Source organism: Emys orbicularis, chromosome 13, assembly GCF_028017835.1.
Source record: "Emys orbicularis isolate rEmyOrb1 chromosome 13, rEmyOrb1.hap1, whole genome shotgun sequence".
NCBI classification, from domain to species: Eukaryota; Metazoa; Chordata; order Testudines; family Emydidae; genus Emys; species Emys orbicularis.
The window spans coordinates 37,307,336-37,333,472 of NC_088695.1; the positions used below are offsets into that span (position 1 = coordinate 37,307,336).

Below are 26,137 nucleotides of genomic sequence, written 5' to 3' on the forward strand. Positions count from 1 at the left end.
TCACTAAGCTGAGACCTGGCTGATTTTGGACAAACTTGAATCCACTTACCCCTTCCAGTGAGGTCAAAACTATGCTCCAGTTTGGTTTGCAATAGTTAAGAAAAGTGAGATTCTAAATATTTAATTTGCAGTCTCATCACAAAACACATGAAGGAAAAGTGAGTGTCTGGCTTGGGTGGGGGGAGGGGGGGGGCTGTGGTAGGGAACCTTCCACCTCCAGTTTGTGTCCAGTCAAGGTCAGTTATGATGTTACAGTTAAAATATATTAACAGAGATAAAGAGGAAGCAGGGATGGGAAAGAGATCAGAGAAGCACTTGCATGTGAGATGGGGCGGGGGAAGCTGTGTTCTGACATTTTTGTTAAGTCATAGGACACATGGTGTGTAGGGACTTGTACTACTACAAATATGGTGCCACCTTAAGGAGCCACCATACTCAAACCAAAAGCACTGCAGAGACTGTGGAAACGGCAGCCAGAGTTTGTTACCATCTGTAGCATGTGTCATGCTGGTGAGTTAGTCCCTACAATCACATGCAGCAGTCTGTAATCACATGTGTACACAGCTAATACAAGCCACACAGAGGGGGCATAAGGGATCTGAATTTACATCCTACAGACGTTTGGCTGTAAACCCTATTCTGTAGATGCCACTAGAACCAGGGGAGGGAGGTAGATGGGATGCAGGTCGGTGACCTTTCCACACAAGCCATAGCCCGCAGATGCTACTAAAAGCAGGCCAGGGAGGAATAAGCAGAAGAGCAAACAGAAAGCATCACACACCGATCCTATTTTGCGGGTGCAATTAAATGCACCTCTATCCAATAAGGAATAAATGTGTCTCAAAGGAGGGCTAAGCAGGGGTGCAGGAACAGTTTATCTAGTGGGGGTGCTGAGAGCCATCGACCCCAACTGCAAACCCTGTATATAAATAAATAGAGATATCCTATCTCCTAGAACTGGAAGGGACCTTGAAAGGTCATCGAGTCCAGCCCCCTGCCTTCACTAGCAGGACCAAGTATTGATTTTGCCCCAGATCCCTAAGTGGCCCCCTCAAGGATTGAACTCACAACCCTGGGTTTAGCAGGCCAATGCTCAAACCACTGAGCTATCCTCCCCTATGATGGAAACCACTTCCAGCCCCCGTCGTTCCAGCCCCGATGGGGCTAAGACGCACTGCAGCGCCGAAGCCCAACAAGGAGCAGGCGGGGTGACGGCCGGGCTGCAGCGCCCTGTGATTACACTGGAGCTCGGGGAGTTGTTTCCCCCTGGGATTGAACCATGGCACCGCCACGTGGCTGTAGCCCCCCCGGTGAGTGTTACTCGCCACGGCTCCAGCTAGGCTGCCGGGGCCCTCCCGGGGCGGGCTGGGAGAGTCACGCCTGGGCTAGCCCCTGAGCCGCTGACTCGCCCTGTCTCCGTGTATCCGCCGGGGCTGGCTACGCCGCTCCTCCCCCTCGGCAGTGCCTGATCCCGGGCAGGACTCGCCAGCCCCTTTAAGGCCTGGGGGGGAGGAGGGGCAGAATCACATGCATCCCCCCGCATCCCTTTCCCCAATTCCCCCAGCGTGCTCGTGCCCGCCGCCGCTCTGCGTGCTCGCGCCCGCCGTCTGCAGGGCTGGCTGGCTCGCTGGCTGGCTCGCTCCCGTCCCCCGCCGCTCGGAAGGAAGATGGTGGCGAGCGCCCGGGTGCAGAAGCTGGCCCGCCGCTACAAGCTGGCGATCGCCACCGCGCTGGCCATCCTGCTCATCCAGGGCCTGGTGGTGTGGAGCTTCAGCAGCCTGGAGGAGGACGACCACGGCGAGGTAACGGGGGGGCTCGGCTCGGGCAGGGGATGGGGGCGAAGCCTGGAGGAGCGGGGCTCGGGGCAGATATGGGGTGGGGGGTGCATTCGGGGCTGGGGGGGATGTTGCTGTGCATCAGGGCCAGGGGGTGGGGGGTGACCGTGCATTGGGCACAGGGGTGGCTGATGTGGGGGAGATGGTGCATTGGGACCTACGTTATCTGCTGGGGGAAGAGAGCACTCTAGGGTCTGGGTGGGTGAGTGGGGGGCTGCAGTTCATTAGGATCTAGGGCTGTCTGGCATGAGGTGATTGTATCAGGCTGCGGGAGGTTGGGTGTTACAGTGCCGATGGTCTAGGTGGGTTAGACGTTACAGTGCATTAGAATATGGGGGTGTCTGAGCTGGAAATGTCTGGTACCCCCCTGTATCCTAATACTTTGTGGCACAGTGCATCAGGGTCTGGGAGCTCTAATGAGGAGGGTTGACCATGCATTAGGATCTGGGGTGACTAATATGGAAACTTGCTTTAGTGCATTAGGTCTGGGGGGGGGTTTACATGGGGTGCTGCTGCTGTGTATTAGGATCTGACGGTGTGATATGGGGGGAGGGGTGCTCTAGTGAATTAGGATAAGTGGGTGGGGACCTGGCTTGGGGTGGGTAGTACTGGGAGTCTGGCCTGGGGGGGGGTGTTAGGGTGCAATAGGATCTGGGGGACATTACAGTAAGTTAAGACTCAGGTCTGATCCAGAGAAATATTACCATATATTATGATATAGAGGATCAGATGTAGTGCAACTGTCAGAACTCAGAGTTCTGATGTAAGACCAGGGTTGTTAATATACCATTAGTTGGAATCTTACATTTTCCAAGCAAAGGGGACATTCACCATGAATCTTGTTCTGAGAGGCTCATCTGGGGAGGAATATTAGTATGCATCATGATGGCATCATAATACCTTGCAGTTATATGTTGCCTTTCATCTGCGACGTTCAAAGTGCTTTATGAATCCAAGTAAGCTTCCTCCTCCCCTTTTTACATATGGGGACACTGAGGCAAGGACAGGTGAAGTGGTTTGCCCAAGGTCACGTGCTGAGCTGGCAGGGAATAGAAGCCAGTTCTCTGGACCAGACTGTCTCATCCTTCACATGAAGGTTTTGACCTCTGGGTCACTTATTCAGATGGGTCTATTTATTACAAGCGTATGGAGTGTATCTCTGCCTGTTATATCTGGTCAAACCCAGATCAGGTCAGTTGTGACTAAATCCCATTTCTGTCAGACACCTGTGATTGAGTTGATGGTCTCAGTGTAGTTTCTCACAGACAAGTGTCTGCCTGACAACTGAGCCCCTCACGGGCCATCTCATTTGAGAGGCCTAGAACTGTATGGGTCACAGAGACTTAACCAGCCTCTTCCCCCTTTAGATCTAAGGCTGAAGCATATCTGGGTCAACGTGAGAAAGTGCTTGTACTTGTACTTGCTGTCTGTTGTGTTCCTATTTTACAGCTGATTAGAAGTTGTCTGTCCATCCAACACCTTTTACAAATACTAAATTCACTGTGGGGAGGACCCATCTACTGTGATTTAGTGGTAAAATCTGGGATGGGGGAGATTTGAGGGAGGACAGGCTGAAGAACTGTATAGTGCCCCAAGGATGAAGGGTGTGAGCTGGGGAACATGGGTGTATACTGCTGTTGTATTACAGCAAACAGCATTCTGGGGTTAGCAGAAATTAAAAAGTTGAGTTATCTGGGGAGCACTAGGATTCCACCTTTTCTTTAGGGAATGGATTTTGTGCCTTTTTTGGTGCTTTGTGGAGGGGAAGTATTCCAGGATTCCACAGTTTTTCATGGGACTAGCAAAGACATGGTCAGCTGTCCTTGGGCACTGGGCAGAGATGCAGAAATAGTTGCCGGATCTGGAATGGTACATGAGAGATGCATGGAGCAAAGTGTTTTTGGACGGTAGGCATGGCTTACGATTGTCACACTCCCAGCAGTCTAACTTCCAGCCATGTGTGCCCTGTTGTGAGTGATGCTGGTTGATTTGATGGGTGAGTGGACAGGAAGTGAGACCCCTTCATGTGCTGCGCCTACCATGCATTATTGTCTCCATGTGCCAGAAAACCAAGTGACTTCTGGAGCCTTATGGCCCAGAAAGACTTAATTGAAGCTATGGAATAAATGTTAGTGAAAGACGAATCTCCCATGATACTAAGACATTGGGAGCCTTGCGAGGCGGGGAGATGGAGAGATTGGCACAGAATTGGGAGCCAGGAATTCCTGAGCTGCAGATTTGGCTCTGCCACTTTCTCTCTTCTCAACTAGCTGATGTTTGTAAAGCACTCTGAGAACTCCCTAGTGTTAATATAGCCTGTGTTTGTCTATCCTGTGCCTTCCTCCAGAAAGAAATGTTTAGTCTCCATTCCTTCCAGAAGCCGGATTCCTGGACATTCTTTCCAAAATTCAGACTGGGAAATTGTCAGGTTTTGCTGATGCCCCAGGTCATCTTGTCTGGAAATGTGAGGTGTGGTTGGCTCATTGGTCTGGTATTATGGACATTAGGGGACAGGTGATCTAGTTCAGAGGAAGCAAAAGCCATCCTGAACCTTTGCTCAAAACCTGAAGCAGGTTCCGGGGAAGTTCAGTTAACTTTTCTTAAAAAATAGCTTTTCGTTTTCACACACCTCTGCACTTCCTGACCGTGGCTGGCGCTGGAGGAGCCAGAATACCAGGGTATTTCTGGCAAAGCTGGAAGCAACAGAAATCTTCCAGGAGATCCTGTGCTCCTAAGATTACCAGCCAATTTTGCAGACCTGAAGGGCTTGGAGAGTATGGGTCCTTCTAGTTGTTTAATCAATTAGAACCTTTTCATTCTCCCAGTCACTAATGAATGTTCTGTCCCAGTTTTGCTGGCCCTGCCCACATCTGCCAGTTGTAGTTTGCTTTGGAGACTCGAAGGCGGACACTAGTCCTTAAAATGCCATGGAGCATCTGGAGCTTTTAGTCACTCAAGTCAGCCTTGTCCTTTCCCTCAGGGGTCATTGCATTCAGCTGGGGCTTCTGCAGAAGGCGGCAAGGACTGTTCTGCTGCTGTTTATTGCAGCCGCAAGTCTCGGACTGTTTGCAGCCTAAGCCCGAATGTGAACCAGTGTCTCCCAAAATGAGTCCGAGTTTACCCACTGTGCCATCTAGCTGCTCTCAAAGCAGCTGCTTATAGCTGTGGTTGTTCTGGCAGGAAGCTTCCCTTGATGTCTGTTTCCTCTCTCCTTTCTTCCCAGCTCTTTTTGTTCTGTTTTTCAGAGAAGGTGTCACACAGATAACAAGGAGACTCTAAATACAGAACATGGGGGAGGCCTCAGCCAGAGACTCAATACGCAAACAAGATCGCTGGCTTTCCAGTAGGGCCGTCTTTACAGCTCGCTGACGGGTGCAGGTGTGGGTGGCTGTGTAAGGAAAAGGGAAGGCGAGCAGCCCGGCCAAGACATTCCCATAAAGCGTTTGCCCAGGGAGAGAAATAGCCCTAACCTCAAAGTCACTTGCCCAAATGAGCTAAGGCCGTGGCTGTCCACTAGCTTCTGCTGGGGAGAACAAGAGGGCAGCGGCTCTTGGTGCTGGTCCCAGGGATGCACTGTCAGCCAAGAGCTACAGCATAATCACTCGGTGTTCAGTTCCTGTCTACGTCCAAAGCAACTGATAAAGCACAGCCCCCTAGTATGAAGGCCCCACATCACCCAGGGAGCCAGCAGACCACTTCCCAGGGCTTTGTTCCCACTCTGGCTAGATGGCAGCTGCATTTACTGTCTCGCTCACCTTTTCCAGTCAGACCCAGAGTAAGGTTTTGTCATTGCTGCCCACCCTGAAATTGCAGCGCTCATGGAAGGTGCTGGGTTGACCGCTGTGGGCACTGCGGGGCTCTATGCACAGAGCAGGTACTGTACAGCACTGAAAGCAGCAGTGACCGCTTCCTCCAGGCCCCCTTGCCTGCATTTCTCAACCCGGGGTAGGAACAACTGTACATTGAAAAGTTAGCTCAGCCTCCATAGCACGTGCAGTCCTTGGCTTCTATGCAGGGCCTAGCCACAAGGGATTGCAGAGATGACTGTCGTGGTGTGGGGAATCTGTCTGCTAGGAACTAGGCCAAGACCAACTCCTTTCACATGGGCCACTGAACAGCCTGGGCTACTTACAAACGAGAGGTTTAGAGATGAACAGCCCTGTACTCTGTTCCCATTCCCTGGAAAGCTCCACTGAGTATCTAACCCACTCAAGTATGTATCCTTCTATGGGCATCACGCAGCTCTCTGGATTATTATATTTACTTGGGATTCCTCCAAATTGCAGTGCAGATGCAGCTGAAGTATCACTCTTAAAGTCACAGTCTGCCCTTGGACGCACATACACATTTCCCGTACAATTAACAGGGGACTGTGTGCATACAGGTCGACGGCAGGGTGGCCCCTTTAGGAGAGTTCAGGCTTGAATGTGTGGAAGGCTTGGGTAAGCCACAGACTATCCTTGTAAATGCGGAGGAGGAAATGTGATTTGGGAAAGGTCCATTATGTCTGATTCATTTATTTAATCTTCCCTCTTGGCTTGATAATCCTCAATCCAAACGGATCTAGGCTCTGACTAAACAAGGTGTTTGTCTCACACCCAGCACGGTGAGATCAGGAAAAAACTCCATCTAAAATGTCCTTCTCTGTCAGTGCACCTACAACAATCGCACCGATCTTCTCCAAAGAGCTTGCTTTTAAAGAGACACAGCTGAGCCCATTTTAGGCATAAGATTTAGGGGTTCAGAGCTGCATACATTAATGGGAATTGGGTTTTCAGATGCCCTTGATAGCTTTGAAAAACGTCAGTGTAGGATTTTAGTTCAGTAGTGGGGGAAAAAAAACCCCTCCCTCCCGCCTTTGTGTTTAATTCTTTCCCTGTAGTGGCTGCAACCCAAATGCAACAACATCACAGGAGGCTTAGAAAGCAAAATGGACCCGTCCTGTTTTCGTTGCCCAAACTGAAGGGAACGCACCAAATAAAATAAAAACAAACAGTTGGCATCAGTGGTGAAAAGTAAATTAAATTTGAAAGCAAACATTGCTTTAAACCATAGTGATGTTCGTAATCCAGGGGAGGAGATGTGTTTACAAATGGTTTTCCAAGCTGACCATTTTCCTCCAAGTCTCAGAATGCAAAAGACCTTTTCTAGGAATATTTCTGCGTCAGCCCAGCTGTCATCCGTTCTCATGACATATTTGTGAATGACCTGAAGAAATGCGGAGCAGAATTGAATTGCTCCCCTGCTCTGACCATATGCAAATTGTTCAGCCTCCAGAACCCACAAGCTGTGGAACAGATGAGGAACGTGGGTCTTGTGCAGGTTCTGGAATCTGGAGAGTTATCAGAGCAGGTGTGCCCAGCTAGTAAATGTCTTCTGTGATGGATCTCCAATCCTCATCCAATATTAGCTTGCCTCGGGGGGGGTACGTTTTTCAAAGCAGGCAGGCTCAGAAGCAGGAGGGGCAGAAGTCAGTTGTGCTACTGATATAAGGACTTCTGAAGAGCTGTAATTATCTTGTTATATTCCAGTAGTGTCTAGAAGCCTCAACTGAGATCAGGGCCCCGTTGTGCCAGGTGCTGTACCACACACAGTAAGAGACAATCCCAGCCCCAAAGATCTTATAATGCAAATAGGCTAGACAGACAAAGGGGAACAGAGTGATTATCCCTTTTCCTGTTCCCCCAGGAACAGAGGATGATCAGAAGGGAATGGGACAAGGAAAAATCAATCCTTTGAAGTACCAAGTTGAAACAAGATATTTATTTCCTTAGTCATTTCGCCACTGCAGTATCTTTTTGTCGCTCTGGAGGAGGGGAGGGGAGTCTCTTGTGAGCAGTTTCCATGCCGCTCTGGATTTTGTAGGTGTTATGTAGATACCTTGGCGAGGGATGTGCTAGAACCGTGCCTGAGACTGTCCCTTTGTCAGCCTTTCGTCGTACTGGTCTGGCTGGTATGGCGGGTCATGATGTACTACAGCACCAAGCGCTCTGCTCCTTTATGTGCTGTGAGGCTCGCGGGTGTGTTGATGAGAAGGCAGTCTAGATCCAGACGGTGGGGGAGATCATAGGGAAATGACCTCCTGGCAGGGTACAGGAATTGTGTGCCTGGGGGAGGGGGGGGGCATAGACAAGGAGCTCATTCTGGGAACTGTGCAAAAGTTCTGCAGAAGTTTTAAATACAGTTGAGTGACATGACTGGAGTAATCTCCTTTTCACTTCCTGGCTGGGGTGGAAGGATCGCTTCAGTATGGTGCGGTATTTAGGGACTGTTGGGTTCATTAACTGGTCCCTCAAGGAAGGAGAGGGGCATTTCTTCTTATTCCTGCTATTGGGAAGGAGAGCGGGACACGCTCTGTCAGCCGTGGGCCAGACCACAGGCTCCGGGGAGGGATGAATCCGACTGTAACTATGTGGTGGCATTTCATGAGCTCTGTGCTGAAAGCACAGGAGGAGGAGAGGAAGAAATAGGCTCAGCAACATCTCCCCTCCCGGCTGTGTCACTGGAGCTCTGGTGTGCATGGTATGAAAAACAGCTCCGTCCTGAAGGACATAATCAGTCGGAAGGTGATAGTCAGGGCCCGGGTGTGGGAGAGTGAAGGGAGTGTGCCTGGGAACAGAGATGTTTCCACAGATGCTGCTGGGAGCTCAGATCTCAGAGTAAACAGAATGACTTTGCTCCTCATGCCTTGAAGGGGAAAAGGAAAATTAGAGCCAGTCTGGGCAAGAAGTTCTGAAACCTGCCTTGCACACATTCCTCTGTCTTACCCTCATCCCAGCCAGTTCCAGGTGCGTCTCCTTCCCTGCTTGCTGGGTGCCAACGCTTTCTCTGGCCTCCTGGAAGTAATCCGGCCTGAGCGCCAGCTCTAGAATGTGGACCACATTTGTTCTTCACTTGTCAGTCACCTCCCGGACACTCTGCTCCTGTGACTCTTGCGCAGAGAAAACAGGTTTTTAACTCTCCGAACAGATGGTCCTGCGTGGTGACTAATGAACTGTTATCTCTGCCCGTTCTGGGCTCTCCGCGATGCATGCTTGGAGTGGGAGATGGGGAAGTTTTAAACCTTGTCGCGCTCATCTTGCTGAAAGAGCACTGCTGACAGATGCATGTTAGAACTGACCAGTTGGTCAGCGCCTCTGATCTTTCACTAGCCGTGTGATCCCTGTGTGGCTGGGGAGCAGTCTCGCTCACAGAGCTGGTTAGTGAAACAAAGTGGTTTGCTGATACAAGTGAGACCGTGGGGCTTTACTTCTGCTGACATAGGAACTGACGTTTGCACAGCCAGGTCTTGGAAGCTGCTTGGGTTTCCAAGTCCCCATCTTTGAGCCCCCTGATCTGCCTTGGGCTGGCCCTTCCTAGCGGACTATGCCGAGTAAGGAAGCTGTTGAAGGACACTGCTTGCATGAAGTAATTTGTTCGATCTCTCACCCTGGTGATGAACCAATGCATTGGCTTGGCAATGCTCTTCCTGCATATCAGCGTGCAACACGCCCTATGACTGTAGCTGCCCCACTGCATTCTGGGTCTCCTGAAGCACCTGTCCTGTAGCACCTAGCTCTGTGAGTGGGAGATGCAGCATTGGGGTAATTTTCAAATACAAAGCAGTGCCTTGTGGGGTCACACCGGGACTGGCGGAACTGGGGTAGCTGCAGCACTTCAGGCTGCCTGTCCATGCCCTTATCGGCCAAGCCTGAGCTCATGACCTTACTCTGAGTTGTAATCAATACTTGTCAAATGCTGAGGCAGCTGCCGTTGTGGGTGGAGCTGAGGCATTGTCCAGGCACTGCAGATTCAGCGTGTTCCAGCCAAAAGGCTTCAGCAAAGCTCACTGGCCTACGGTAGCCAAGGAAAGTGTGTCCAGTTGTGACTCCCCTAGCACAGCAGAGCTCGATGGTGGAGCCTGAGGAGGTCACTGATTCACTTGCTCTCTCTCTCGCTGTGACGCCGGCAGTCCATCATTTCCCTGGCATAGGAAGTGTTGCTAACAGACGTGTTTCCCCCGTCCGCATCCTGCACCGACATCCCTTTGCCTGGCCCCCAGCCTTCAAATGCTGTACAGCCTCTTGAGACCTGACGGCTCCTGCAGTATCCTGCTGCTTTAGCATTCACCTGGGAATGGCCCTGCTGGATCCGCCCAGTGGACTGTCTACTCTGGTGGCCTGTCTCTGACAGTGGCTAATACTGTAAAGCAGAGAGGCTGCCGTGGTTCTGGCTTCCCAGCCCTGACGCCTTATCCCCTGGTCTTCCCATCAAACTTCACTGCCTCCAGGAGCGATACCCTCCTCTCCCCAAGGCTAAATCGTGTCTGCTAATCAGCCAGCGTGGCAGAAATAACTCTGCGTAATTAACATCGCCCTTTACTCATCAGCTTGGCTCCTTGGGAGAGTTTGCTCTGGGGATTTTCAAAGCAGCTGGAGATCCCAGCTTACAAACGAGGAACTGAGGTTAAAGCACATGGGTTCTAATCCAGCATGGACACGCTGTGTGACCTTAGACACAGAGATCAAGTAGTTGGCCCTCTAGCCCATTGGTAAAATAACCCTTTGACAGGGCTTTGTACCTGGACATCTCCAAGGCCACGCTGCACATTAGTATTATCCGCATGGAGACTCAGACTTTAAGGTCAGAAGGGACCATCATGATCATCTAGTGTGACCTGCACATCACAAGCCACAGAACCTCACCCACCCACTCCTGTAATAGACCCCTAACCTCTTGCGAAGTTACTAAAGTCCCCAAATCATGATTTAAAGACTTCAAGTTACAGAGAATCCACCATTTACTCCAGTTCAAACCAGCAAGTGACCATGCCCCATGCTGCAGAGAATGGCAGAGACCCTGAGAGATTTTCGCCCTGGGGGAAGATTTCTATGGCGATCAGTTAGACTCTGAGCATGTAGGCGAAAGCCACCATTCGGACACCTGGGAAAGAATTCTCTATAGTAGCTCAGAGCCCTCCCCATCCAGTGTCCCATCTCCGGCTGCTGGAGCTAGCAGTCACAGATGGGCCATATGCCATTGTAGACAGTCTTATGATACCATCCTCTCCATAAACGTATCCATCTCAGTCTTGAAACAAGGTCGGCTTTTCGCCCTTCTACTCCACTGGGCAGGCTGTTCCAGAACTTCACTCTTCTGATGGTTAGAAACCTTCATCTAATTTCATGTAAGAGATGAGGAAACTGAGGCACAGTAAGAGTTGACTTGCCTGAGGCTCCCCTGGAAGTCATGGCAGTGTTAGTTAGGAACAAAATCCATGCCTGCTGGCTCTGAGCTCTGCACGCCAACTCTGAGACCACGATGTATTTATAGTGTGTCCACCACAGCAGTTCCTGAATGCCTGCTTTCCCTAGTCCCGTCTCCCTTCTGACGGGATTGTGGGGGATGGTTAATGTCTGTACAGCACATGGAAAATGCAATTGCTATTTATGTGCAAAGCTGTGGTAGTGCTCAGAGGGGAAGGGTGGGCTTGTGGTTTTGCACTCGACTGGGACCTGAGAGATCTGGGTTGTGTTCCCGATTCTGCCACAGGCTCCCTGTGTGATTTGGCTGAGCCTCCATTCCCTGCCTGTGCAGTGAGGAGGATAATACTTTCTTTGGCTAGCTGGATTGTAAGCTCTTGAGGGCCGGGACCATCTCTTGCTGGGGCCAGGTCTACACGACACACTTACTTCGGTATAACTGCGTTGCTCAGGGGTGTGAAAAATCCACACCCCTGAGCGACGTAGTTATACCGACCTTAACCGCCCGTGTCGGCAGGAGAGCTTCTCCCGACGACACAGCTGTGGTGGAGTTACTAAGCCGACAGGAGAGCAATCTCTCGTCAGCTTAGAGCGTCTTCACCAGAAGTGCTGCAGCGGTGCCAATGCACGTTTGTGGTGTGAGTGTGTGCAGCACCTTGCACGATGGGGTCCTCTAGGGGTATGTCTACACAGCACTGTAAACCAGCTCTATGGGACCCGCCCTTGTTACGTTGGTGCTTCCAAGCCCATGCTTGAGCATCCACACGGTGTTGTACACCTGGGCTTCCAGTTGTGGGACCCCGGGCCTTACAGCCTTGCTAAAGCGTCCACGCTGCACTACACAGACGTTCTGATTCGGGCGTGCAGTTGGAGCTGCGTCCATGCTGCAAAATGACAGGGCTTGGACCCAGGTCTCAGTGCCACTCCCCTGGGTGGGTCCTAGGACCAGGTCCTGAGGACTTGCTGATCTGAGTCAAACTGATTTGTATGTGGACGGTAGGGGGATTCAGGCCCAAATGTGAATCTGAGTAGACTCAGTGTAGTCCTACCCTCGTGTTCCCTCATAATTATAACAGTGAGAGCAGGAGATTGGGTGTTGGGGCTCTGGAGTTCTGTTCCCTGTTCTCCACTGACTTGCTTTGTGACCTCAGGCCAGTCACTTATCCTTTTTGGACTTGGCTGTACTAGAGCTTTATCTCAAGGTCAAGATTGTCTCTCTCCCCCCCCACAACACAACACAAACGTCCCTCAGCTGTGTGGGGCTGATGGCAGAAGTCAGTGTAGCGGTGCCTCAGTTTCCCTGTGTGTTAGTGGGGCTGGACAGTGTTCGCCCCGCTTGCAGAGGGGTGAGAGAAGCATGTGTCTGCAGCATATGCTGGGGTGGAAGGCTCTGTAGCCGGATGAGCTGCTGCTAACAATAAGGAAGCTGTTGCAAGAGATGTGGTGATTCCCAAGTTAACATTTTCCCTCTGTTTTGTGTCCGATCAAACTTGGAAAAGGGACGGCAAAAAAAGGCCAGGCTGCCCGAAAACAGCGAAGGCTCCAAAGATTCGGACAGCTCAGCTGGTCGCCGGGGGAGCGCGAGCCGGAAGCATGGGCGATGGAAGGGCCGCCCGGAAAGCCCTGGAGTGCTGGTGGCCAAGGTGGTGAGAGCCGTCACCGCAAAACACAAACCTGGGCGAAGGCTCCCCGCAGCCCGGGACGACTCGAGCAGGAGGAACCGGACAGAGCTGCGTGGGGATGCCCAGCTGGCCGTCTTCCAGCACGGCGACACGGGCAGCGTGGAGGGGGCTCCCCAGCCCACCGAGAACAGCTTCGCCCCCAAGTGTGAGATCACGGGCAAAGACGCCCTCTCGGCGCTAGCGAGAGCCAGCACCAAGCAGTGCCAGCAGGAGATCGCCAACGTGGTGTGTCTGCACCAGGCAGGGAATCTGATGCCCCGCTCTGTGCCCCGGCACTGCCAGCTGTCAGGTGAGTCTCTCCAAGATTGCCGTTGAGCATCAGCAGAGCCCCCAAAGGTAATCCCTTGGCATCGGAAAGATGCCCTGTTAGTGGGCCGCAGCCTGTCGTCCAACCCTAATCTGGGGTGGGGCAAATGTCCTGCCCCATTACCCGGTCTCCGCAACCCCTGACCTGTGACTAATACCTGCAGAGGTAATCCAATCAAAGCCATGCCAACCTAGTCGCCTAAGGAATCTCCCTCCTAAACGAGGCTACTTTGTCTGGGTGGGTTCATTCACTACAAAGGAAAATCACAAATGCAGCCCACCATGTTTCTGCCTTGTGCCCCTCCACCCCACTGTTACTGGAGAAGATTGTCCCGTGGAGATAACACGGCCTGCTGGGATGTGTAATACTTATTCAGCATCCTGGCCACATTGGATGTTAGCACTGAGAGTCCTTGCAGCCCAGTGGAGATGGGGGTGATTGCAGTCTGCTCTCCTGGCAGATCAGGTGTGTCTCTGGGGCCTGTGGCAAGGTGAATGTGCAGCCCTAGGTTGGGAAGACGCTAACAGCGGGGCTGGGCAGTAAGGGGACTGTGTACTCTGCAGTAAGAGAACAGCTGGCAGAGGGGTCTTGAGCGATGGCTGCTTCCCTCCCCCAGCGAGCGGGTGAGCTGAGCCCAGCTGCTGGCTCAATGAGCATCTGCTCTCTGTCCCCCCAGGGAAAGTCAGCCCCGTGATCCAGTGGGACGAGAGCAAGACGCACCAGGCCTCCGTGAACAAGCCGGTGCGGATTGCGTACATGCTGGTTGTTCATGGGAGGGCCATCCGCCAGCTGAAGCGGCTCATCAAGGCTGTGTACCACCAGCAGCACTTCTTCTACATCCACGTCGACAAGGTAGGAGATGGGGGGGAGGGAAGGGTGGTTCGCAGAAGGTCTCACTGCAGTGTGGGGTGGAGGCGCTCGGGTTTAGTAGCTGTGCAGGCGGTGGAGGATGTGCCAGAGGTTGGTAGGAAGCAATTGTAACGACACCCCTGCTTGGATTGTCTGCAGGGACTGAACCTTGGACCTTGGGCTCTGAAAGCATCCGCCCCTACTGCTGGAGTTAAGGATCAGGTCCGCTAGCTAGGGGGCAGAACAGACTTGGCTAAGCCTCTGTACATAGTCTAGCCAATAGAGGAGGACAAAGAGCCCCACTGAATTAGCAGGGGTCACACAAGGTGCCCCCAGGAGCACTCATGCTGCGGAGACATCCGTGGGTGAGCGGGCACCACGGCAGGGGTGAGTGAGGGTAGCACATGGGTGGCAGGGCAAAGAACCCTAGCTGTAGGGGAACATTGGTGCAGGAGGGGGTGGGGAGGACGGGGCCCTGGGGTGGGCACAGAAGGCATTTGTGCTGAGTGGGGACGGGAGGAAGGAAGGGGCCCGAGGGCCTTGTCTGCAGGGCACGGTGCCCTGGACCTTACAGGAGAGGGAGGCCTGGCCAGGCCATGTTCTCTTGCTCCTGATCACTTGTAAAGCAGACTCTTGTGGGCAGATCCATGGCAGGCCCCTGGCTGGCTGGAGGAACCAGCTCAGCAAAACAGCAGTGTAAGAACAACCCGTGACGCAAATGAAGATCGGAATGAAGCGTGTCACCTGGGATGGGGGCTCTCAGACTCCTAGCACATAGAATCATAGAATCATAGAATCATAGAATATCAGGGTTGGAAGGGACCTCAAGAGGTCATCTAGTCCAACCCCCTGCTCAAAGCAGGACCAATTCCCAACTAAATCATCCCAGCCAGGGCTTTGTCAAGCCGGGCCTTAAAAACCTCCAAGGAAGGAGACTCCACCACCTCCCTAGGTAACGCATTCCAGTGCTTCACCACCCTCCTAGTGAAATAGTGTTTCCTAATATCCAACCTGGACCTCCCCCACTGCAACTTGAGACCATTGCTCCTTGTTCTGTCATCTGCCACCACTGAGAACAGCCGAACTCCATCCTCTTTGGAACCTCCCTTCAGGTAGTTGAAGGCTGCTATCAAATCCCCCCTCATTCTTCTCTTCTGGAGACTAAACAATCCCAGTTCCCTCAGCCTCTCCTCATAAGTCATGTGCTCCAGACCCCTAATCATTTTTGTTGCCCTCCGCTGGACTCTTTCCAATTTTTCCACATCCTTCTTGTAGTGTGGGGCCCAAAATTGGACACAGTATTCCAGATGAGGCCTCACCAATGTCGAATAAGCAGGTCTGAACAGAGAGAGTGCCACGCAGGCCCTGCCTCCGCTCCTAACACCCCATGAGACTAAGATAGCTCCCCTGGGAAATGAATTCATGGGAAATGTTCCTTGATCTGTCCTATCCCGTCTGCCCCGGACACTGGGATCCATTCCTCTCCCCCCATTTGCACTGGGGGCTGGATCCATTCCTCCCCCTGTGTTCCCCCCCCCATCTGTGCCAAGGGGATGGATCCATTTCTCTCCCATCCCCCTGTGTTTTCCCCCCATCTGCCCTGGGGTGCTGGGATCCATTTCTCTCCCATCCACCTGTGGTTTCCCCCCCTCTGCCTTGGGGTGCTGGGATCCATTTCCCTGTCCCTCCTACCTGCCTTGGGAAGGCAGTGATCTGTTCCCTGTCTCTCTCACAGCTGACCCTCCATGCTCTGCTCCCCTCCCACAGATCTGGCTACCTGTCCTCACCAAACTCCCCTCCGGTGTCCTGTCAGCTTGGAGGTTTCTGCTCCTACAGGGAACATTCCACCCCGCCCTCCCCGGTGAGCCTGCGACAGGCTCCCCTCCCCAAATCTCCCTGCCCTCTGCTCTCCTGCAGAGATGGGACCAGGCCTGGGGCTGGAGCAAAGCTGAACTGCCCCATCCCCCAGTCCCATGCTGCTCATGGAGCTCCATGGAGAAGGAGCTGACTGAGGGACTCTCCCCCTCCCCCATCCGGGAGAGGAAATGAGCATTTTCTCCCTCTGGTTCCTCTCCCCAGCCCTGGCAAAGTCCAATCAACATGCAAAACACTGGGCCAGAGGTGAAACACCTCCCCCACCCTCCCATCCCTCATAAACCACAAATGAGCCGAGCGGCTCAGCTCTTAGCACTGAGATGGGAGGCAAGAACTCCTGGGGCTGCAGGGGGGTTATTGCTGCCCCCCCGCCCAGGGAGCATGGAGGGGCTGACTTGACCATTGTTCCCATCCTTTCTGGGCGACCCCAGCGGGCTGTCAGACCTGTCCTAGCCTCCCAGTCCGTTGTCTGTGCCCTAAGTCCAAGCTCCACCACGAGACTTCTCCAAGCCCTGGTCCTGCTTCTGATCATGGGGCTGAGGTTTGGAGCTGCCGATTAGAGCGTGCCCAGGGGAGTAGGAGGCAGGGCTCAGTGGCCCAGCAGGGTCCAGCACAGAGACTCGTCATGAAGGCAGGCTGGAGGGCCCATGGTACCAGCCGTAAGAGACTGAAGTACCAAGCAGGCAAAATTGGTCTAATGGTTAGAGCAGGAGTCAGGATTCCTGAGTTCTATTCCTGCCTCTGCTGCTGGTTTGCTGTGAGACCTCGGGCAAGTCTTAGTCTCGGTGTGCCTCGGTTTCCCCATCTGTACAATGGGGCAGTAATACCCGTTTTGGTGAGGCGCACGGATTCTCAGAAGCTCTGAGCAGCTCTGGTGGAAGTCAGCGGGAGCTTTAGGCGCTCAGCACCTCAGCGAATCAGGCCTTGCATAGCTAGGCGGTACAGTGCAGTGTCCCAGCGTTGCTGGTTTCCCGTTGCTGGGTGCCAGTGCTCTAGAAAGCCCAGTTCCTGAGCTGCAGCCTCTGCCCTTGCAGCGCTCCAACTACCTGCACCGCGAGGCCCTGGAGCTGGCCCAGCACTACCCCAACATCCGGGTCACGCCCTGGCGCATGGTCACCATCTGGGGCGGCGCCAGCTTGCTGAAGATGTACCTGCGCAGCATGAAGGACCTGCTGGAGATCACAGACTGGCCCTGGGACTATTTCATCAACCTGAGCGCCACTGACTACCCGACCAGGTCAGCAGGGGGAAGGGAGGGTTCCTGGGCTCGGGGGAAGAGAGCCAGGAGGGAAGGAGCCGCTTGCTGACGTAGCACCATGGAGCAGGAGCTGGGATCTCAGCACCCTCTCTGGTCTCCCCCCCCGGAAGACACTGGAGATCCCCACTGCTGCATGGGGGTGGCGGGGGCAAGGAGGAGAGAGCTAAGGGGCAACGAGGGGTGGAAATGGAACCCACGTGCCCGAGAAGGGGATTGGGGAGCCCTGTCTGCACTGACCCCGCCAGCTGGTGAATGAGAAGCCGTGTGGGGTGTGGGAGGGGGGCAGTGTGCGACGGGGGAATGGGGCAGTTCAGCTTTGCTCCAGCCCCAGGCCTGGTCCCATCTCTGCAGGAGAGCAGAGGGTCTGGCTGGGAGGGCGGGTACCTTTGCTGGGAGTCTCGAGTGTGAATCAGTTTATCCTGCTCTGTCCCTCGCCCTATGAGTGAAACACCCCCACCCCACCCCTGCTCGCCCTCATTAGGCGCCAGGCAGCGGAGCAGGCGGATTTGCACCTCGCCAGCCCTGCGATAAGGTTTTGCATCTGTGCCCGTCAGCCAGCTTTGTGGCTCTGCAAATTGCAGCCTCAGCGTGTAAGCCTTTGGCCCTGGCAGCTGCGGCTCCCGCTCCAGCGCTGCTAACGCACTCTTGTTCGTATCCCTGCTCCCTACAGGACCAACGAGGAGCTGGTGATGTTCCTGACCAAATACCGAGATAAGAACTTCCTGAAGTCTCACGGCCGAGACAACGCCAGGTAACCCGGGTGTGGGGGCAGAGCGGTGCTTGGCACCGGGGTCGGGATAGAGATCAGCAGGGGGGTGAACTCCGAGAAGAAGCGGACACTAGGGCAATTATACCAAGCAGCTGAAAGAACAAGTCCTGCCTCCATACGTCCCTGTAACAGCGGCACAAACAATGAGCCGGATCAGCCACCGTGTAAATCCGCGTTGGCTGTAATGGAGCTCCCCTGAGTCAGGACAGCCAAGGATCTGCCCTTGACCTTGTCACCACACACTGGGAAGTGCCCCCGCTCCTGTTAGCGAGGTGACCTCTCGGCAGTCGGGAATGTGTGTTCCTCTAGAGACCACACGCTGTTGACCCCGCCCCGTCCCTACGCAGGTTCATTAAGAAGCAGGGCCTGGATCGCCTCTTCCACGAGTGCGACTCCCACATGTGGCGGCTGGGCGAGCGGCAGATCCCGGAGGGCATCGTGGTGGACGGCGGCTCGGACTGGTTCGCGCTGACACGGAGCTTTGTGGAGTACGTGGTCTACACGGAGGACCAGCTGGTGTCCCAGCTGCGGCAGTTCTACACCTACACGCTTCTGCCAGCCGAGGTGGGTGGGCGGGGAGGTTCCCGGGGCGGGGGGCTCAGAGCTGGCTTCACAAGAGTCTCTCCCGTTTTGAATCATGTTCCTCCTCTTGGGGACATTATCCTGCCTTGGGGCCTGATCCTGTGCTCATTGACGTCGAAGCTCCCAGCGGCTTTGATGGCAGCAGGATAAAGCCCTTTAATTGCTTCCCATTAACATCCTGGCTTTGGAAGATCATTTGAGTGTGGACAAAACTCTGTCTGTCTATGTCTGGAAGAGGGGTGTGGAGCAGGGTGTGTGGTGGGCACGGGGGGTGGAAGTTGAAGAGACCCAGCCAAGTACAGCTGGAAATCTCCTGCATTCCCCCGTTGCTAAGCTTCCCCCCGGTGCGCTGGGCCCTGGCGGAAGTGACATAGGTCCCCAGCCCTCTGGCTCTTACTGGCGGCAGGCAGGGCAGGCTCCACAGCCGACCCATCTCGGTTACCTGTGGTAGGTGCCTCCAGCCCCTGCTCAGCGGCTCTCCTGGCACTGAGGATCTTGATGCCTTTTCGCACAGAAGCTTGAATGCGGAGCCGCCCCGGCCAGACCAGAGACCGTGTAGCTGCCTTCGGGAGGTTTCACGTTTCTCTCTCCTAACAACGTCTCAGAAGCAACAAGCTACCCCCAGAGCCGCAGCTGCTTTGTGTTTTGGTTTTCCTGCCTGCCCGCACCACGCGCAAAGCCTGGGCCCCAGCTCTGCCTTTCCCTGTTCCACCAGCCCCAGGACTAAATTCTTGAGGTTTACTGGAATTCATCTCCGCTGGTTCTTCTGGAGCTTTGCTGGCTCCGCAGGGCGAATGGGAGCCAAGGCTTGTGTGCGTCAGTGAAGCACCATACAGGGTCCGATTCCTCAGGTCCCGCACCTGTGCAGCCGTCGAGACCTGTGGAAAGAGCGTGTGAAGTGCTGCCCTCCTGCCTTGGTAGCACTTTCCTTCCCTTTGCACGGCTCCCTGTGGCTGCACGGCATGGGAGGGCAGAGGAGAGTCAGACCCACAGCAAGCAGACATGCTGAATAAGAAAGTGCCTTTGTTTTTTCCAGTCCCTTTTTTAAACTCTAGCCACCTTGCGTGATACGAGACCCCCGGATACGAGCCGCTGGAGGGGCGCGATGGTCTGGTTCGGGGGAGCGTGCTGGGAATGTATGTAGAGTGAGTGTGGAACCGCCCACCCCCCGGATCCGTTATGGGAGGGAGGCAGCTAGGAATCCCAGGGGTTTGCAGACAGGAAATATTAGGGGCTTTTGTCCCATTTAAACCCATTTAAACAGCTGATGCCTGAAGTCTCCTCCTGCTGGGCGGAGGCACAATGGGGTGGGCTGGAGGTGTATGTGTGGGGGGGAACTAGCAGTGATCTCCATCATCCGGGCTTGCTGCATCTCTGGTGGTTTTTGCCCTTTTCTCTGTCTGTGCGCAGTCCTTTTTCCACACCATCCTGGAGAACAGCCATGCCTGCGAGACTCTCGTCGACAACAACCTCCGGGTGACAAACTGGAACCGCAAGCTGGGCTGTAAGTGCCAATATAAACACATAGTCGACTGGTGTGGGTGCTCCCCAAATGACTTCAAACCCCAGGACTTCCTGCGGCTACAGGTGAAAATGACTCTCTCCCTCCCGTCTGCTTCTCTCCTTTCTCTCCCCAACACACCCTCTTTCTTTAGTCCTACAAGCAGTTCCCTTCCCAGTCCTAGATCTCCTTCCCTTTCCTCCCCTCTCCTCTCCAACAGATCTCATGCTCAGGCAGCAGCTCATCTTTCCTTCCCCCACAGGCTTTGGTTAAGCAAAAAAAAAATCTTTTAAAACCTTAATTGCTCTTAGGAGAAATTTTATTCAGTGTGGTGCTGATCTGTCTCCTTTGCAAATGTGAGGCTGACCAAGGCAAGTCAGAGATCTTCTGAAGACATGCACGCAGTTGTCCCAAATGCAGTTAATCTCTGCTAATTGGCTCTGTGCTATTGAAGGTCCTGATCCGGCCATCTGAGCCATGCACGCAGAATTTTGCACCCAGGCAGAGCCCCATTAGGGCTCCGAGGGGAGTTCACCTGTGGACTCCTAAGTGATGGAAATAAGGCCTGTTAGTAACCGGCTTCTCCGGGAGATACCATCAAGTTGCAATATTTCTGGAAAACAAACTGATCTGCCTTACGAGCAGCGTTTTCATTGATGAAAATTCTTCCCACTGTAATCAATCTAATTCATGATTGAGGCCGTTGGCCCTTTGCCTTTCTCTTGGCTTGCGCAGTAGAAATAGACTGGCTGCATTTGCTGCTCTAGTCAATTTCTCTGCTGCTCTAGCCATTGCCAATGGTGTCGGGAACGCCTGTCTCTTTTCAGCAACTCTCCAGACCCACATTCTTTGCCAGGAAGTTTGAGTCGACGGTGAACCAGGAAGTTCTGGAGATCTTGGACTCTCACCTCTATGGTAACTACCCGCCCAACACGCCAGCCCTCAAGGCCTATTGGGAGAACGTCTACGACCGTGTGGATGGGCTGAGCGGGCTCAGTGATCTCATCCTGACTGTGTACACATCCTTCTCCAGGCTAGGGCTGCAGAAAGTGACCTCATCCCAGATGCAGAAGGCAGAGAAACTCTGTAGGTAGGAGACCCTGAGATCCCGGATCTGGGCTCTGAGCAGTAGGGCCGCCTCAGCACTGTGGGATTGTGAGCATGCCAATGGTCTCTTCTCTCTAGATTTGAGCCCCATGGCTTCCCATCCAGCGTGCATCTGTATTTCTACGACGACCGTTTCCAGGGTTACTTGGTGATGCAGGAGGTGCAGAACTCTGGGACGGGGCAGGTGGAGTCTCTGGAGATGTGGATGATGCCGCGAGGGGCCCTGAAGCTGGCAGGTCACGGAGGACAAACTAACCGACTACAGAACCTGGAGGTAGGACAGTTATGCGCTCCCCTCTCTGTCTATGGCCACAGCTTCACTAAGGCAGGCAGGGAGCGTGGATGGGACAGCACGGTGCAGGGGTAGGTGTGGGTTTCCTGTTGGGGGCTCTACCAGAGCAGAAGGGAGGGCGCAGGAGAATGGGACGTGGCACCTGAAACCCATTGGCAGTGCTGTCCCATGGTCATGCTCTCCAGCAAGGGAAATGCCCTGGGGTGGGGTGGCTGAGGCAACACACCCTATTTAATAAGGGGCTGGGCTGGCAGCTGCAACTGCTAGGAGTTTGGCTTCTTTCTCTGAATATTCGAGCTCCTTCCGGCGTCTGTGGCCCAGCCCAGGCTGGCGGGGGAGAGACTGTGTTGCCTTCTCCTGCTAGGCCGATGGAACATGTTCTCTGGAGTGTGATGTAAGAACAGAGGTGGCCGGTGCCTCCTCACGCGTTGGCTGACTGTGGCCTGGTGCCGCCCCATCCTGACTTCACTCTCCCTTTCTCCCCTTGCAGGTGGGCACGGAGTGGGATCCCAAGGAGAGGATCTTCCGGAATTTCGGGGGCCTGATTGGGCCTTTCGACGAGCCAGTGGCCATGCAGAGATGGTCCCGGGGGCCTAACCTCACCGCCACCGTGGTTTGGATCGACCCCACCTACGTCATCGCCACGTCCTATGACATCACCGTGGACGCGGAAGCGGAGTTCACGCAGTACAAGCCCCCTCTCAACCGGCCCCTGCGCCCCGGGGTCTGGACCGTCCGCCTCCTCCAGTTCTGGGAGCCCCTCGGAGAGAACCAGTTCCTGGTGGTGCCACAGACCTTCAACCACAACCAACCTGTTGGGAAAGGTAAGGGGAGTGGCTGCCTCCTGCTGGACACCTAGTCAGTCCAGCCCAGCCCAGGCTTCCTCCGGCTGCTCCGCCTACAGCAGGGAGGGAGGCTCAGTCTCCGTGGCCTGTGGGACCCTTGGACTCTGCTGAGACTGGCAACAAAATGGGATCAGTTGTACCTAGTGGCTTTTCCTTGACCACTGAAAACCACCAAACCTGTTCCACACAGGCCACCAAGCAGCCATTGGTGGGCTGATCTTAGGGCTTGGTCTACACAGCGAGTCACTGCACGGCAAGCCACGGTGTGACTGTACAGCACGCCAGCTTGCCACGCATGAATGTCCCATGTGGACACTGCTACAATGCAGTGAAAGCCCCGGAGGGTGGGTCGGGGTGCTGCAGGGTACTCCGGACCTGTCACTGCACTGCCCACCTGGGACGTTACTGCGCGGCAAACTGGCGCGCTGTAGAGTCACACCCTGGCTTGCCGCGCAGTAACTCGCTGTGTAGACATGATCTGAGCCCATGACCTTGTGACAGAGCCTTCGCCACCTGTCACTGGGGAAATCTCGAGCCATACTCTCGGCTGCTGCAAATGGGAGAGACCCCCCTGACGTCAGTAGAGCTGCATCCATTTAGGCCAGGTTTGGCCCTGAGAATCCACGTTGGCATGAGCTAGCTTTAGATGTGCAGCTAGGGCTGCCCGGGAAATTGTCCATCCCAACCGAAAATGTTGTTTTTGTGAAATGTTCTTACCTGGAAATTTTTGGTTTACATGGGGGGCAAACTCCCCCTGCTTCCCCCGTCCTGACCAGCTCTCCACACAACCATGGCCCAGCCAGTTGTTGAGGAAATGGCCAACTGCAAATGCGGGCCAGAGAACTCTGCCATGTGACCTGTGGCTTCCTGTCACTGTTAATGTGGGGCATCAGCCCACGGAGACTACAGGTCCCAGCATGCCGTGCTCCATCTTGTTCTGAGCATCCTGGCCTATTCTCCCCCCCCCCCCCCGTAATCTGTCCTTGTGTGTCCGGCGGGGGTGGTCTCTCCTCCAGTTGGGTGTGGCATTTTAAGGGACCGTCTGGTGAGCGCCTCTCCACCGTGTTCAGGGGGCATGATGGGAGGTTTGGGGACTGTGTCCGTCTGTCTCTCAATCACCTCTCCCTCTGTGTTTTGCCCAGATGACAGCAGCTGGTTACATGGGGGTCCCCCCCGCAATGAGTATATGGAACAAAGCTTCCAGGGGCTGGGTGGGATTTTGAACTTGCCGCGCTCGGATGAGGTGGAGAAGGAGGCCCTGCGGAACGCACAGCTGATGGGCAAGGCCCTGGAGGACTGGACGGACAGCAGCATCGGCAGCTTCTGGTCAGTGGCGGATCTCTGCGTGAGCAGCCCCTCCAGCTGCTCCTCCCTGGACACGTGCAGCAAAACCTCCTGGAGTTCACTTTCCCCAGACCCCAAATCAGAACTGGGGGCCATCAAACCTGACGGGCGACTGAGGTAGCAGGGGCAACCTGGGGCAGAGAAAACGGAACAAGGGAGCGTCCCCCACAGCAAACATGAGGGGGGGAAGCGCACGTGCCCCCAGGGGGGATTCTCTTGTCTGTCATCCCGTGAAATGGCACCTTATTCACTCGGGGAAGAGAGAGAGGAACCTTCAGGCGGCGGAAAAACTTTCCCGTTTCATTTTGGGGGGAGGTGCTGGAACAGGAGTCCCACCCACCTCTCCCAGGAATGGGCACTGAGTGGCTGGAGAGAGCATGCGGAAGCGTCCGTCATCAGGGCACATGGAGGGCGCTGGCAGATGGGAGGAGCGGCGTATTTATTGAATCCGTGCAGGTGTGACTCAGGTGTTGGGGGGGGGACCCGGCTGATCTGCCAGTTCTGGGTTACCCCGGCACACCCCCTGCCCTGCCCCTCCCCGTCCGTGGCTGAATCTCTGTGGGATCAGGACTCCTGCTGCTGATCTTCCACATTCCTGAGCGATTGCTGGCAGAAGACTCTGGGGACAAGGGTCTATGGGGAGCACCAGAGGCAGGGGCTGTCCTGCCCATGTCCTTGGAAAAGCTGCTGCTGGCTTGATGCCTGCATCTCATCCCCCTCCACCCTATCCCCTTAGTTTGTATTTTTATAAATATATAGATAAATATATATGAAGCAAAGTGCAATAGAGACACAGGCCCTCGTTGGCCAGGGAATCTGTGACTCCTCTCCCCTTCGCTGTAATGTACTTTGTTCTCTTGGTGGCTCGGGGGGGAGGGGGTTGAGTATTTCATTTCCTTGTGGTGGCTGCTGGGAATCAAATCTTGCTGTCCCTGGGTGAGGTCGGTTCCCCTCCTGCTCGCCAGGGGGCGCTTCGTCAGGCGGGTTCTCTGTAGCAGCCGAGTGCCAAGGCTTCCTGGAGCGGGGCTGCCAACTGTGCCAAACGTTCACACCTGCTGGTGTTTCTCGTGCGATGGCTGGAGCTTGGGAAGGGGGAAGCGAAGCCCCCGGGCTCACCCAGGTCACTCCTCTAGTGGCTGAAGTCTGAGAGGTCCCCATTGACTCCACTGGCTTAGAGGGAGGCCCAGCAGGGGCTGCTTGGGTGGATGAATTAACCCTCCCACCCCTATAAAGTGTCTGCCCTGCCCCAGACGGGTGTTCAGTGCTGTATCCAGTTAGCCCACTCGCTGGGCTCGGTGTGAATTTCCCTCCCCTGGGTTGGCAGAAACCCACAGCCTCTCCCCATACCTGCCGTAGCTTCCACCGCAAAGAGCCAAGGCTTAGGCCAGCTTTGCCCAACCCCCTCCCTCCCGTTCGAGCCTGACTAAAGCAGAGCGCTACTTCCCCCTCTTCCATGGAGTCTAGAGCCCAGTCTTCAGAAGCTGCCCAGACACTATGGGGATGGGGGGCCTCATAAGCTACCTACGTGACAACATCCTCCAAGGCCTGGGGGGTGGGGCTCGTAGGATCCTCCCCCCACAACGTTCACGCCACTTTCAAGACCCCCTTTTGTTCGGTTCCTAACCCTGGGCTGATCTCAGCGGGTGGGTCCCAAACGCCGAGACCCCGCTTGAATTCGCCCAGTTGAATGGTGGTGACGGGAGCTGGGGTAAGATGAATTCTCTGCCCTGGGGGTGAGCCTCTGTGTGCCATATTATACTGCAGAGGGAATGCACAAACTGACTCTTGAGTCAGGATCTTGCCCCTGCAAAGGAGCTGGGGAGCTGGACGCTGTTCAGTGGGAATGAGCCCGTTTTTCGAAGTTCTGACCCAGATACGAACTTACCCAGCATTCAGGAATGTTCTGCTGAGGGGTGTCAATGTGACCCATTCTAGGGCAAGAGCTCACAGGCGTTTCTGGATCAGAGGGTTCATCTCTGGTTTTAACTTGATCATCTCCCCGTCTCTGGTTTAAGTAGGGGGAAGGTGCTGAAGGGAACGTGTTGTAAGATAAGTTCCTTCTCTAGCCAAATGGGCCTCGCCAGACCCACAGCGGTCAGAGACCTCCATACCTCTCTGGCAGATGATCCCAGTGAAGACAGACGACGCGTGTGCCTATGCCCTGCCGCCTCCGTCCCCTCACTTTTAGCTGGGCACGTGAGGCAGTAGCACTAGGGCTGGGAAGGGACTCGGCCTGGAACGTGTTCTGTCTTCACAAGTAAACCTGGTGGTTGGAAATAAGTGGGAGAAACTATGCAGGGCTTGGCCCCTGTTCCAAAGAGGTAACGCCGAAAGCTTTGTGTCAGAAGCATTATGTAAAGTTGTCTTAAATATGCAACACCACCACAAATATAGCTGTATCTCTATGGCACTGTGTGTCAGTTCTTCCCGCGCATCCTGGAAATGCCGCCGGGGTTCCTATGGAGATGCGATCCAGAGCCAGATCAGCTGGCCCCATCCATCCTGCCTGTCCTGGGGAACCCCTTGAGGGACTGACACTCACTTCCTCTGTTTCAGTCCCTTTTTTTAAACATCTGCTCACTCTCTTGACCGGGGCTGTAGGGGGCCACAGAAGAAAATGAAAGTCTGGAACAGCTTTGCACAGCAGCC

At 54.5% G+C, this 26,137-nt stretch overlaps 1 protein-coding gene across 1 annotated transcript; it reads left to right on the top strand.

Moving 5' to 3' along the window:
- The first annotated feature begins 1,667 nt into the window (after positions 1 to 1,667).
- XYLT2 (xylosyltransferase 2) lies at positions 1,668 to 23,609 on the top strand. Its single transcript, XM_065415869.1, has 12 exons — positions 1,668 to 1,802; positions 3,237 to 3,239; positions 12,577 to 13,048; positions 13,743 to 13,918; positions 16,825 to 17,027; positions 17,719 to 17,799; positions 18,165 to 18,381; positions 19,810 to 19,986; positions 20,728 to 20,990; positions 21,086 to 21,281; positions 21,790 to 22,123; positions 23,287 to 23,609. The coding sequence occupies exons 1-12, from the start codon at positions 1,668 to 1,670 to the stop codon at positions 23,607 to 23,609; spliced, it is 2,580 nt and encodes an 859-aa protein (XP_065271941.1).
- The last annotated feature ends 2,528 nt before the right edge of the window (positions 23,610 to 26,137 follow it).

Excerpts from the sequence above, each read along its gene's own strand:
- XYLT2 (XM_065415869.1), top strand. The coding sequence starts at position 1,668 with ATGGTGGCGAGCGCCCGGGTGCAGAAGCTGGCCCGCCGCTACAAGCTG. Across the intron at positions 13,049-13,742 it reads CCGGCACTGCCAGCTGTCAG|GGAAAGTCAGCCCCGTGATC; the intron begins GTGAGTCTCTCC and ends CTGTCCCCCCAG. Across the intron at positions 13,919-16,824 it reads TCTACATCCACGTCGACAAG|CGCTCCAACTACCTGCACCG; the intron begins GTAGGAGATGGG and ends CTGCCCTTGCAG.